We start from the raw sequence: 14,653 nt of genomic DNA on the forward strand, positions 1-14,653 counted from the left end.
ACATATGTAAGACACTTGTCACTCTTTAGATCTGTCTAGCCAAGAATAAGTGTTGGGTTTTTCTTTATAAGATTCACATGTGAAGCTTGCTTAGTTTGTCTTCATTCCATTGTTGCTTACCTAGAAGGTATTATGCCTCTTAAGTGATGGATCATGATGAGACTTACACCGTACACATGGCAAGACCTGAAGTTAAGGGAAAGTCATCCTCACCTATAAATATTCAAAGATTTCCCTTCAACACAAGACTTGGTCCCCAAACCCAATTGACGTAAATTAGAAAGAGGTTGCTTAATTATAAGGGGACTAGAGCTCGAGCCTGAAACACCAATAAGAGATACTATTCAAGTTCAACACGCATCCGTCTTCTGCAATGGAGTTACTTAATTATAAGGGAACTAGAATTAATGAACTCGAGATTGAAGCCCCAATAAGAGATACTATCCATCCATCTTCTCCAATAGAGTTACTTAACTAGCTAGCTTCCTTCAAAGCAATGGGTTCTTTACCTTGGATCAATTGCTAATTAAATTCCAGAATTTCTCATACATAGCCTAACCAACCAACATGTATGTGCATGCATGTATATTGGCAAAAATTTGTTTGGTCCCCGTCTTCGACGACAAAATCTGTGTCGCACTAGCAACCCATTGTACAGAACTAATGCACAAATGAGGAGTAAAAGATTGTTTAGTTTTCCATAAACAGCATTGGAAATTGAGATGGTTTGGCTACAAAATCAAATGAGAATATCCCTGTAATGATCCCACAAATCAAGGAGATCAGAAATGGGTATCGGACCATAATCTTTCACAAAAAAAGAAAAAAGAATATATAGAATACCAATACCATTACAAATATAACAACAAACTGAAGTATATAGCATGGAGGAGAACAAAACCGCATATATTAAAACCCTCCTTATTTCTGGAACATAAATGTAAAAAAATATGGCGGGTGTTAGAAATTAGGAACTCTACAATCTAAGCCTAAATTTGCAGCTACTACTCTGAATTGTGATGGCGTTGTTAGCAGATAAAGCGTCTACCACTAACCCGCACCTAACCGAGAACTTCACTTTCATGAGCTTGAACTTCCCAAGCTTAACCCTCACAGGCTGACTCACCCGCAGTCTCAATGGGATGTTTCCCGTCCGCTGTTGCTGCTCTTGCACCGCCATGATCAAACCTGTACCGTTTTGGATTTGTCCTGACAAAGGCAAAACCAGCACCGTCGTGTTTCGGTGACCTTGGTAGAATTTTGGCATTGACCCTTGGCATAACTTGGTTTCAGTGTACCACGCGCTTAGATGGCTACCTCCTTCGTAATAGATTCCGATTCTTTCGTTGGGATTCCTGGCAGTAATGGTAACATTAAAGGTAGCGGATAAGGTAGAGTCTGTTAGAAATCAAACCCACTCCAAGCATAATCTAGAAGCATGAGACGTGGAGCAATTTTGTGCCATGCAAAGTGCTGAAATTTTAGCCATACAAAGTGCTCCATTATTGAGATGTTTTGTGGCTAGAAATTAAGTGGATTAATAGCCACATTTGTTGTCACTTTATCAGCCTATAAATAGAGGCTTGAACTTGTGTTGTAATGAAGAAAAAAAAGAGAAGAAAAAAGAAATAAGAGAAGCAACGTGAGTGAGAGTGAGAAGGTTAGCAAACCTTGAGTGAGTTAAAATCTAGCAGCAGCTAGACTATCTAGTCATTGAGAAAATATTTGTAATCTTCGTATTGTAATATATTGAGTGTGTAATAAAAAGTAAATTTTCGGCCCATCACGTTTCCAACAAGTGGCATCAGAGCTACGGTTCGGTGCTTGGTTCGGAGTTCGGTTCGTGTCCGGTTCGTGTTCAGTTCGGAGTACCTTTGGTGTTCATCTAACAAGTCGATATGGGCGACGTAATTCAGCTACAAGTTCCACAATTGACGAAGACAAATTATGGAAATTGGAGCATTCGAATGAAGGCTTTGCTCGGTTCGCAAGATTGTTGGGAGATCGTTGAAAAAGGATACATCGAGCCCGGGGATGCCGCTACAGAAGCAGCTTTATCAAATGACGCTAAGAAGGCGTTACGAGAAGCACGAAAGAAGGATCAAAAGGCCTTGAATAGTATCTTTCAAGGTATGGATGAATCAACCTTCGAGAAAATATCAGATGTGAAGAACGCGAAGAATGCATGGGAGATTTTGCAAAAATCATTTCAAGGTGTAGAAAAAGCTAAAAAGGTACGCCTTCAGTCACTTAGAGCTGAATTTGAAATGTTAAAAATGAAGAGCTCCGAGAATATCGATGACTATGCCAATCGTGTAAAATCGGTGGTAAATGAAATGAAACGAAATGGAGAAACTCTTGACGAGGTAAGAGTGATGGAGAAAATTCTACGGTCACTCACACGCAAATTCGAGTACGTAGTCGTTGCCATCGAAGAATCAAAAGATTTGTCAAAGATGTCGCTCGAAGAACTTGTGGGTTCTCTGCAAGCCCATGAGCAAAAGATGAAGCTAAATGAAGATAGTGAAAATCTTGATCAAGCCTTGCATAGCAAGTTGTCCGTCGACGACGGAGAAACAAGTAATAACTTTAACCAAGGAAGAGGAAACCGCAGAGGATACCGTGGAGGCTACCGTGGTGGAAACAGAGGAGGAAGAGGATCACGAGGACGTGGAAATCAATCATATGGGAGATATCAAGAAAATAAAGATTATCAAACATCCAACCGTGGACGTGGATCTAGAGGTCGTGGCCGAGGCAGATTTCAAGAAAATAAATCTCAGGTACAATGCTACAACTGTAACAAGTATGGACATTTCAGTTACGAGTGCAGATCAACACACAAAGTGGATGAAAGAAACCATGTAGCAGTCGCAGAAGAAGGCAACGAAAAAGTGGAATCAAGTGTCTTTCTCACTTACGGAGAAAATGAAGATCGCAAGAGAAGTGTGTGGTATCTCGACAACGGTGCAAGCAACCACATGTGTGGAAGAAAGGAGCTGTTCACAGAATTAGATGAAACAGTTCATGGACAAATAACTTTTGGAGACAACTCACATGCAGAAATCAAAGGAAAGGGCAAGGTTGTTATAACACAAAGGAATGGAGAGAAGAAGTACATCTCAGACGTTTACTACGTACCAGCTTTGAAGAGCAACCTGATCAGTCTTGGTCAACTCCTAGAAAAAGGATATGAAGTTCATATGAAAGACCGCTCACTCGCCATCAGGAACAAAAGTGGAGAATTAGTTGTTCGAGTTGATATGACGCGAAATCGTCTTTTCACCCTCGACATCGAGTCTGGAGAAGTAAAATGCATGAAGACGGATCTGAAGAATGAATCATGGTTGTGGCACTTAAGGTACGGACATCTCGGATTTTCTGGCTTGAAGCTGTTGTCGAAGACAAATATGGTGAATGGATTACCAAGTATTAATCATCCAGATCAACTGTGTGAAGCCTGTGTCAAAGGAAAGCAGCATAGGCAGAAATTTGAAGTAGGAAAATCTCGAAGAGCTAGAAGACCATTGGAAATTGTACACACCGACATATCTGGTCCGTACGACATTGAATCACTCGGTGGAAACAGGTACTACCTAACTTTTATTGATGATTATAGCAGAAAATGTTGGGTTTATTTTCTCAAAGCAAAATCGGAAGCCCTAGAAAAATTCAAGGAGTTCAAAGCAATGGTGGAAAAACAGAGTGGTCGATATTTGAAGATACTCAGATCCGATAGAGGAGGCGAGTATACTGCAAAGCTTTATGAAAGTTTCTGCAAGGATCATGGAATCATTCATCAGTTAACAGCCAGACGCACTCCACAACAAAACGGAGTTGCAGAAAGGAAGAATCGGACAATTCTGGATATGGCAAGAAGCATGATAAAAGGTAAACACCTTCCGAGAACTTTCTGGGCTGAAGCCGTTGAATGCGCAGTTTATCTGTTGAATCAATGTCCAACAAAAAGTGTAAGACACAAGACACCAGAAGAAGCATGGAGCGGTCACAAGCCAAGAGTTGGACACCTCAAAATTTTTGGATGCATTGCATATGCACACGTTCCTGAGCAACAGAGGAAAAAGCTTGACGATAGAGGAGAGAAGTGTATCTTTATAGGCTATGACAAAAGAAGTAAGGCCTACAGACTTTATAATCCTCTTACTAAGAAATTGATTATCTCAAGAGATGTCGAGTTCGATGAAGCGGATTACTGGAGATGGAGTGAAGAAGAAAAGAAAGTGGAAGGATTATTTTTCAACGAAGACGACAATGATGTCATCAACCAAGAAGAACAAGGCGATGATCAAAGTCCTGGTACAACAGCCCCTTCGTCACCAACCAGCAGCAGCGGAAGCAGCAGCTCAGATAAAGCACCCACAAGAACACGGAGTCTCAACGACATCTACAATTCTACGGAACCTGTAGAGACGCAGTTCGATTATTCACTATTCTGTCTAATGACAGAATGTGATCCAGTGACATACGAAGAAGCAATTGAAGACAATAAATGGAAGAAGGCCATGGACGAGGAGATTGCTGCAATAAGAAGGAATGACACGTGGGAGCTAACAAGTCTGCCAGAAGAACATAGCCCGATTGGTGTCAAGTGGGTGTACAAGACGAAGACCAACAAAGAAGGAAAAGTAGAGAAATACAAGGCAAGACTAGTCGCCAAAGGCTACAAGCAAAGACAAGGAGTGGACTATGATGAAATATTTGCTCCAGTCGCAAGAATAGACACAATTAGGCTTCTCATAGCGGTCGCAGCACAATACAAATGGAAAATCTATCAGATGGACGTCAAGTCTGCATTCCTGAATGGCTACTTGGAGGAGGAAGTCTACATAGAACAACCACCTGGATATAGCATACAAGGAAAGGAGGACAAAGTCTACCGATTGAAGAAAGCTTTGTATGGATTGAAGCAAGCCCCAAGAGCATGGAACACAAGGATCGACGAGTACTTCCGAAGAAATGGATTCATCAAAAGCCCGCACGAGCACACCCTGTACACAAAGAAGAATGGATGTGGAGATATCATGATCGTATGCCTATATGTGGATGACATGATTTTCACCGGAAACAATCCAAGTATGTCTGATGATTTCAAGAAAGCTATGACTAAAGAATTTGAAATGACAGATATCGATGAGATGTCATACTTTCTTGGAGTCGAGGTGAAACAAATGCAAGATGGAATTTTTGTCTCTCAAAAGAAGTATGCGGAGCAGATTTTGAACAAGTTCAAAATGAAGGATTGCAAGCCAGTAGTCACGCCAGCTGATCCAGGGATGAAGCTAAGTGTTGATTCGACAAGGGAGTCGATAAATCCGACGTTGTTTAAAAGTCTCGTTGGAAGTTTAAGGTATTTGACAATCACACGACCAGATATTACATATGCAGTAGGATTGGTGAGCAGATTCATGGAGAAGCCGAAGCAAGACCACTTAATTGCCGCAAAAAGAATTTTGAGATATATCAAAGGTACGATGAACCATGGTTTATTCTATACCCACTCACAAGATTCAAAATTAGTTGGCTACTCAGATAGCGATTATGGGGGAGACTTGGATGATCGGAAAAGCACTTCCGGATATGCATTCCACATCAGTTCCGCAGTTTTTTCATGGTCGTCAAAGAAGCAACAAACAATTGCTCTCTCAACATGTGAAGCAGAGTATATGGCCGCAGCAACTTGTACATGCCAAGCAATGTGGTTGAAGAATAATTTGGGAGAAATAGGTGTTTCAAATGAAGGTCCAATTACCATCTACGTTGACAACAAATCCGCTATATCACTTGCCAAGAATCCGGTGTCGCACAGCCGAAGCAAGCACATCGATACGAAGTATCATTTTATCCGAGAGCAAGTGAAAAACAAAAACGTGGAGTTGGTCCATTGCAGGACAGAAGATCAACTGGCAGATATTTTCACAAAGCCGTTGAAAGTGGAGACATTCAACAAATTCAAGGAGAAACTCGGTATGAAAGTTGGGTTTGAGGGGGAGTGTTAGAAATCAAACCCACTCCAAGCATAATCTAGAAGCATGAGACGTGGAGCAATTTTGTGCCATGCAAAGTGCTGAAATTTTAGCCATACAAAGTGCTCCATTATTGAGATGTTTTGTGGCTAGAAATTAAGTGGATTAATAGCCACATTTGTTGTCACTTTATCAGCCTATAAATAGAGGCTTGAACTTGTGTTGTAATGAAGAAAAAAAAGAGAAGAAAAAAGAAATAAGAGAAGCAATGTGAGTGAGAGTGAGAAGGTTAGCAAACCTTGAGTGAGTTAAAATCTAGCAGCAGCTAGACTATCTAGTCATTGAGAAAATATTTGTAATCTTCGTATTGTAATATATTGAGTGTGTAATAAAAGGTAAATTTTCGGCCCATCACGTTTCCAACAAAGTCCATAGAATTAAGATCGAACTGGCTTATCTGCAACCTGTCAATAGAATATTTAGGTAACTTCGGTCGGAAAACAAGGAACAAAATGCCAACGGTAATCCCCAGAATAAGGATGAGCAGCAAGAGAAGAGACAGGGTCCAACACAAGCACTTGCAGCAACGGCTTCTCTTCTTGGGAGGTTTGGAGTTCATAGGTGGATAAGTACGATGGAAAGGTGGATATGATTGGTCATCGGATTTCGACGTGCCCTGGGGCACCAAGGGAACTGTTGGGGAGGTTTGTGGCGGTGCTTCGACATCCAGGACGGGATGGATTCTCTGTTGATCCGCCATCGATGACATATTGGAAGTTTACAAGAAAGCTTGAGGAAATAGAAGTAGAAATAAATAGATAGAGAGCAATGGATTTTGATGAAGTCATGCGATGGAAGTTTCCTTAATTTGACTTTCATTCGTTGGGTTGTGGGCGGTGGGTTAATTAACTTTGGTTTCAAACATTCATTCACCTAACCTAATCGCGGGCGTTCAAATTGCGACGAAATTGCAGCATCTCATGCTGTTCACAACCATAGGGACTTTGTAATTTCTTAAGCTGCAGGTGTAGCAATGACGTTTGAAATTGTTTTCCCACTTTTCTTGCACGCGTAAGCTTTTGTGTTGAAAACCCCGGAACTACTACCCAATGAAATAACAGAATATTTCTGAATGCCGCCCTATAAAACTATGATTTCATATTCTTCAAACGCGATGGTAGTAAACATAAAGCATACCCTCTTTCTTTGCGTCCAAACCTCTGGACTCCTTCGTTTGTTTCTTAAACCACGTCACCACGTCACCACCTCCCACATATAATATATATTTCTTTTTCTACATTCTTAATGATTGGTTATCAATTCTACAATAATTAAAAAATCGATTCAATCTCTTTATCTCAAGTCCTCAACACCTGTTAGGATCATTGCTTGCACTCTTACTCTTTACTTTTTTTAATCCCAATGGACCTTGAAGAATACATAAAATTATAGTTTCGGGTTGAATTCACCTTATCATAGTCATATCCTCCTCCTCCTCCTCATCATAGTCCATGAAAAATACATTAAAAAATGTACCCAGAACAGCAAAATGTGTCTTTTATTTATTTCTTTTCTGAAGAGAAGGCAAGAGATTAAGTCTTAGCAACCTGCTACAGTACAGAAAAAAGCAAAGTTTTCTTTTTATGAAACCCTAAATAGAGGAGCAGCGCCAAATAAAAAAGAATATTGTTATAATGAAAATTTTTAAAGCTCTTTTTCCCTGTTTTGTTTTTGTTTTGTTTAGCAATTCCAGGAAGATGATCTCTTTAGCAATGGCTTCATCTGTTTGTCCTCTTCCAATGAAATCATCCCCAAGTGTGATGGGTCCTCCAGCATCATTTTTGCCACTAAATATCCTGCTATTGACCATGTCTGGTACTTCCTAGCCTGTTTACCAATATATCTCCCGAGCTTCCCGTCATAATACTCCGGCCAGCTATCTTTGAACAAACGTGTCTCGGCAAGATCAATCGCACGTCTTGCAATCAGCGGCCTTCCCGTTTTGATGCAAGCAGCCGTTAGCAGCCACAACAGCACTGCATTGAAAGTAGTGGATAATTGCAAGATGGCAAACAGGGAAAGACAATAAACATTAGATGGTAAAATATAAATGCAGAACTCAGTTATGAATGTTAGGGTTTTAGGTTTACATCCTAACAGCCACTAATTCTAACAAGTATGTGATAATACAATCATCAGTATCATACAGTTGGACAAGTGAAGAAGAGCATGTTCATTGCGTACTGTAGCCCACAGGGCACAGCATTAAGGATATAGCCATTGATTCCAGTAGCACGTGATTGCTTAACAGTTAAAAGAAATTTTAAAATCAGTAGTAGAAAATATTGTTTCATAAAACTAAGAGCATAGATTTCTTTGGCTAAAACACGATCCAACGAAGAGAGGACCAGAGAAGACTATGGACAAAGATACAAAATCATCTTATTTTTACCTAGCTTACCGATGATATTGGTCTTAAATAGGGATTTCTACAATAATATGAAACTTAACTCATGAAGAGAATGAGTTTAGATACATCATGAAGAGAATGAGTTTAGATACATACATGTAAGAGGACACTAGCTTAGATACATACTGTATTAACCCAAGGACCCCAAAATTGCAAATAAAATGGTATTAACAGGGAGCAGGCACATGAACTTCACAAGTCTAAAAGGATACCCTATTATGAAGATACCAAGTTTATCACCATTATGAAATATGTTAAAGAAGTATTACAAGGGTTTCCTTATCGCTTCTGAAGCATAAAATTGATATCTTAACTACTATTTCCCAAAGTATTATGTGAATATGTTTTCACCTGTCAAACAGAATATTACCACCTTGAAAGAAGGTGCGGTATTGAGGATGGCTTATGTGAATATGGTCCAATCTCTTGCTGCTAACGATATTAACTTCAAGTTTCAATGTATATCAATTGTTATTTAATTGAGATGAAAGTTACACGCTCAAGATGCTTCAAACCAACCAACCAACAGCTAAAGTGTGAACAAGTCAATTCACTGATTTACTCCCAGTGAGCTTTTTGGTTACTTTTCAAGTAGCCCAAGCAAGACACGCGATGGGTTTTATTTTTCATGTCTTTGACATGCTAATCAATGATGGCAATTAGTATTTTGTAACATCTAATAAATTTCCAGTTAATAAAAAACCATAATCAATTATTTTCCAGAGTAAGATCTGGAGTGATCCATGCAACAAATAAATTTCCTTTCTTATAAGAACAAAAGCGCTAAAGTCAGGATAGATTTGAGAGTGATGGTCTTACCTGGCCATGATCCTCCGTTGTGATAACTCCATCTTGTATTCTTAGGGTCACAGCCAGTGACAATTCGCCATTCATGACTTTCTATTGCAGGATAAGCTATTTTTAGAGGCATTTCTCCAACAAGTTCATCCCACCGGGCTTCAATAAGGTCCATAATAGCCATTGATTGCTCTGGAGTTGCAAGAGAAGATAGTATTGCTATACAGTTACCTAAACAAAACCATCGGAAATCCATCCTTGCAGGACTAACATTGCCAATAAAGTAGCCACCTCGTGTTGGCATAAAGTCAAATACCCAGTCTGGGATAGAATCAGGAATAACATTGAACTTATTTACTGCAGTGTGAGAATACTCCTCAGTTTTATATCTGTAGATATCATTTAGTTGTTGAAAGTCAAGCCAAAAGTAACTGCGCATGTGATAACTCAAGGCATGCAAGCGTTTCACGATTCTTTCAATGCATTCTTTTCCTTCCGCATCATGCTTCAGCATTGATAAAGCACACCTCAACGCCATAAAGAAAAGTGCTTGAATTTCAATAGGATAACCATAAATACCCTGTAAAATAAGTTCGCACCATTATTCGAACAAGCAGCTAAGAGTCCTAGTTTGGTCTCAAAGAGGGAGAAGGCACGGTGACAAAATAATATTTGACTTAATTATTAGAGAAGGAAACTTAGAAATAAAGGTATTCATAAAATTTTAGACAATTATGTCATTAACCGTGGCTACAGGCCTACAAGTTCGAAATTTTCATTAAGATCAGTTCCAAAATTGGGCAGGAAAAGAAAAGAAAAACACCCTAGGAAGGCATGAAGACAACCATCTTAATAAATACAATAACTAATGCAAGCATAAATTGATCACCAATAGGCAAATATGATTTCTAACTAAGAAATCGCTTCATAAATTTGTAAACCCCCAATCTCAGATTGGGAATTTGTGACATTCTATTGAATATATATAGACTAAAGCTCACTAAACACTAAGTTTATCACCCGTACTTGTGAGCTACCATTTGTGGATGAAAGTGTGAAACCCTTTAGGTCAAACAAGCAATATCTCATAGGTTGCATTTCGAATAGCAAAATGAACAGATTTTTCTCAGACATTACAAACCTGATGAGTATGAAGGATCCTTACTAATTATTCACTTAAAAACAAAATATGGATCCACTAAACAAAAAGAACCATAAACTTTTACTATATCACTACTGCCACCTAAATCCACATTGTTTTAGTGTACCCTTCCTTGACATAGCAGAGCAAAATGCTACACATTGTTTATTTTCCCTCGCACCTATGCCTACCATGGATGGTACTTGCTTTTGAGATCTTGTAAGTTTTTTACTTGGAATATTAGCACTATACCATGCCAATGAAAGAGACAAACACAAAGTAACTAGATTCTACCAGGTCTTAGCAGTAACAGAATATGGCTATATTTGGTGGACATTAATAGTGGAGATGTGATGCAGACCATATTTGTCGCTATTTACAGTCCCATCAGATGGTAGATCATAATTTTGTGATGATTATATGGTCAAAATTGAAGGGTGAAGCCAGAATTTTTTTTTTTTGGCACCATTTTAATAGCCTATATATTTATAACTTTTGAATGATTAAATCAACTTTTTATCATTTTTGAGGGGTCAAAGTATAATTTTACCTTTATTAATTTAAAATTTTATAAATTTTAAAGGGGCCTAAGTGGAAATTTTTCCATTTTAGGGGGGGCCGGTGCCCCTGCCAGACCTCCCCCAATTGGCTCCACCCCTGAGTACAGCTGGATTTGGCTCTTAGAATTATTAATTCAGATTGTATCTAACAAGATTCTCATCGAACTGTTTTATTTTTAGCAGATAACATTATTCTTCTACACCCAAGGCCAACAGAGCATTTGAGACAAAAAAATGTACCGTTGGTAAAGCATCACAGTTTCACTTTCGGACATAATATAATAATACAAGAAATGAAATAAAATTATAAATTCATTAGTATCAATGACTTCTCAAGAGACATGAAGATTGATTACCAAATCAAAAGTATGTCGGTCTAAACAAACCAATAAATTATAGCAAGTTGGACAATCACAGGAACACACATCAACATGATTATAGAAGCAACATACAGATAACCAAAACCAAAGGAACGATATTTCTATATATTATGCTGCTCCATTATCTCTGTTACTCAGCTATAACAATAAATAACTATCTGCTACACTTTATATTTTCCATTAATAATAATATTACATCCTGGTTCCATTTTTCATGAAGTTATCAAATTTAAATTTCTCAGATGCTTTGCATGTCTCGCATCAAATCAAAATAACTACAAGATTGGTAAGCACATACACATGCACAAATGAGAGAGAAAAATTAAGGCTAGAAGGATAGGTTACCATTCTTCGATCAATCATAGAGCACCCATCAGCACAAAGTAGAGTTGGGAATGTATCAAATCCTTCTGACAGACACAAAGTGAGTATGAGCCTCATTCCTTTCTGACACTCAGGTGTCTCAGCTAGTGACAAGTCCCCAGTAGATTTTGTATATGCACGAAGCAGAATGATCCACCAGAATCCAGAGTCAACTGGTGCAACTCTTCCAATGGCACTCTCTCCAAAATCAGCAATAATTGTGTCTGATTTTCGTACAGGGTCATGAAGAACTTTGAAGCTAGCTGGCATAGCACCTTCTCCTAGTTTGAATCTATCTATTCTTTTCTCCCACCCTTGAAGTTGTAGAGTCTTCAAGAGAAAGTTCTTAACTATATCAGGCTCTCCATTCATCAGAAACGCCAGAGCACTGGGTACAAAATCTCGAACAAAAACCTGAACAAAAAATCAAACATGAACTCAAAAAATTTCAATCATCACCAAAATGGTAATGAATCTCAAGTGTTAAAAGTAACTACAAATATCATGAATTTTCTTTAATAGTTATCCTAAACAAAAGGGTTAATGATACTTTGTCTTCCCATTTTGCCTCACCAAACCTATTTTCAGTAATCAGATTTCTCTTTTCATATTAAAGTTCCCATGATTGGGTAGAAGTTTTTCACCTAATCAAAGTCATCCAACGTGGATCAAGGTATTTACTATTAAATAATGTTTCCCATATTCAAGTAAGTTTAGAGTTTGCTATGGCCATATCTTCAGGTTCAAGTTTTCCATTTACAACAAATTAGTTTTAGGTTGGATGCCTAACTTATGATCATAATCAATACTAAATCAAAGTTTATAATTTTAAGCATATACATATGCAATAAGAATTGCAATATCACCAATAATCAATAGTATTTCAATTATCTGATGAGAACTTTACTTGATCATAGTTCAAAACTTCCTCGGAAGCATGGTCATATGCGGCAATGGTACCAACTGGTTGATCTCTGAAATACACCAAAGACCTCCTGAGAGCTTCCCATGCTTCAGCCACCATGGGGTGTGGCTCAAATGAGTTTCTAGTCGATGAAGCCGGAGTATCGAAACCTGACCTTGACCTCCCACCAGGAGAGTATGTGGTCTCGTAATTGTCAAGACCTGCTCTGGTGAGACCAATAGAGAGCTCACTGAGTGACCTCTCATCAAATGATCTTTGCCTCTCTATGTTAAGCCTTGGCTTATCAAGAAGACGTGAGAGATCATAATCATCCATTTCGTTGATTGAGCACGTTGAGCTCACATTTCTAAGCCCCATCTCTTTAGTCCCTTCCATTTCTTTGTCTTCAATCAACAAAACCGAAAGTCAAGTCTCAAAAGAAGAGATCTACAGGTCCAGAAATATAAAAAGTTAAAAACGATTAGAACTTCAATTATTGTGGATAAGAACAAAACAAAAAAAAACCCTTAAGAATAGCAAAAAAGAACTCGGTACAGAAACTGAAATGCTAAGAATATATTTATAAAGCTGATATAAAAATAAGTAATGCCTTTCTATCCATTAAACACACCTTTCCTTGCTGCAGTGCAGAAAATAAAAGAAAGGGTTTTCTTTTAAAACACCACTTTATTCTGAACGTAATTACATGATGATTGGAGGGATAAGAAAGAATTTACAACAACCAACCCCACTATATATGGAGATGATGCACTTCAAATATATATGGAAATTTCTATTTAAAAAGTTTTCCTTAATATTTATATAATATTCGTTTTTGCACATTTTTAGAAAGTTACTGCCATACATTTTACTACAGGAAAAAATTTACCATGGAAAGTACTATTCAAGAAGAAAATAAAAAATAGAGGACACAGATCAAGATGCATACCAAGAAAAAGAACAAAAAAGGAGCATGATTTATTTTTTTTGAAAAAAAAAAAGTAATGCCAATGAAGCCACCTAAATAAGAAAATCCAGATCTGAAACTCAGCAACAACATCAAACTGAAAAATCAAAATAACTCTCACCCGAAAAAGAAAGAGCTTTACATAATTAAAGAGCAAACCTTTTAAGAAAGAAAAATGTCGGAGAAAATGGACTCTCCGGCAACCTCGATTTAGAAAACTAAATGGAGACCCGGCCGGAAAACGGTCGGTAAGAAGAGAGAGAGGGAGGAAAAAGGAAGCTAGTTGTGAAGACGTGATATTTATAGAGTGAAAAGGAAAGAAAAAAACATATTTGTAATAACAGCCGTGTCGTTTTCTTCTCTCCTTTTGTAATAACATACAAAAGGCGCTTAAATTTACCGGTAATTGACGGTAAATGCATGTCTTAAATGGTACCAAAAGACACAGTTCAGACACGACTTTACTGTCTGATTTGGCAACTGATCTCTTACTTTCTTTGTTTGTCATTTATGTTGGTTTTTCCCTTCTTTATTTCTATTTTGATTAGGTAAAAGATAACTGAGCTCTTACAAGCTTAAAAAAAAGGTAAAACTTGTTAAATAGATAGTAAGTGAATTTGTAGAATTTTAATAATTTTAATCTTTTTAGTTCAATCTTCTCAAGAAAGTAGAAAAAGAAATAAAAGAGAGAAATGAGACACAATATTAATTAATATAGTTCGAATCAATAATTTTATGTCTATAGAGCTTCACTCAATGAATAATTTTAATAAATAATTGTCAAAATTCCCTATTAAATTAAGTTCAATTTACTCTTAATTGCAACCCAATAATAAAAGAAAATATTGTTTTATTTATGAATGATTTCTTTCTTGGTTGATTGTATTGAAAAACAGTAATTAAAAGCCAACATTATGGGAGATGAATAAAAAAAATGATTGATTTCTTCCTGGTTTATTGCCTGGAAATATGGGTAATGTGTAAAAGATTTTTCTTTTAATTTTTTCATTAATTGACAGTATTTATGGAATATTTCTTTGGTTTTGGTACACTTAATTTCACTGCAGATTTAGATAATGGTGTTGA

The 14,653-nt window shown here is 37.6% G+C and overlaps 2 protein-coding genes across 6 annotated transcripts; both read right to left on the reverse strand.

Moving 5' to 3' along the window:
* Window positions 1-833: 833 nt before the first annotated feature.
* LOC107891384 (NDR1/HIN1-like protein 6) lies at window positions 834-7,378 on the reverse strand. The gene is made up of 2 exons (XM_016816167.2): window positions 6,412-7,378; window positions 834-1,396 (listed from the first exon to the last, which is right to left on the reverse strand). Exons 1-2 carry the CDS (start codon window positions 6,751-6,753, stop codon window positions 977-979), a joined length of 762 nt encoding a protein of 253 aa, XP_016671656.2. The 5' UTR covers window positions 6,754-7,378; the 3' UTR covers window positions 834-976.
* A 145-nt stretch (window positions 7,379-7,523) lies between these two features.
* Window positions 7,524-13,924, reverse strand: LOC107891383 (probable alkaline/neutral invertase D). Of its 5 annotated transcripts, none has more exons than XM_016816164.2 (5): window positions 13,727-13,924; window positions 12,604-13,047; window positions 11,679-12,110; window positions 9,274-9,832; window positions 7,524-8,020 (listed from the first exon to the last, which is right to left on the reverse strand). In XM_016816164.2, exons 2-5 carry the CDS (start codon window positions 12,994-12,996, stop codon window positions 7,725-7,727), a joined length of 1,680 nt encoding a protein of 559 aa, XP_016671653.2. In that variant the 5' UTR covers window positions 12,997-13,047; window positions 13,727-13,924; the 3' UTR covers window positions 7,524-7,724. The 5 variants fall into 5 exon arrangements, with proteins under 5 accessions (XP_016671653.2, XP_016671655.2, XP_040956604.1 ...); XM_016816166.2 differs by having other exon boundaries at window positions 12,604-13,004; window positions 13,727-13,910; XM_041100670.1 differs by having other exon boundaries at window positions 13,689-13,901.
* Window positions 13,925-14,653: the final 729 nt, after the last annotated feature.

The sequence above is a fragment of the Gossypium hirsutum genome, chromosome D09 (assembly GCF_007990345.1).
Source record: "Gossypium hirsutum isolate 1008001.06 chromosome D09, Gossypium_hirsutum_v2.1, whole genome shotgun sequence".
NCBI lineage: Eukaryota > Viridiplantae > Streptophyta > Magnoliopsida > Malvales > Malvaceae > Gossypium > Gossypium hirsutum.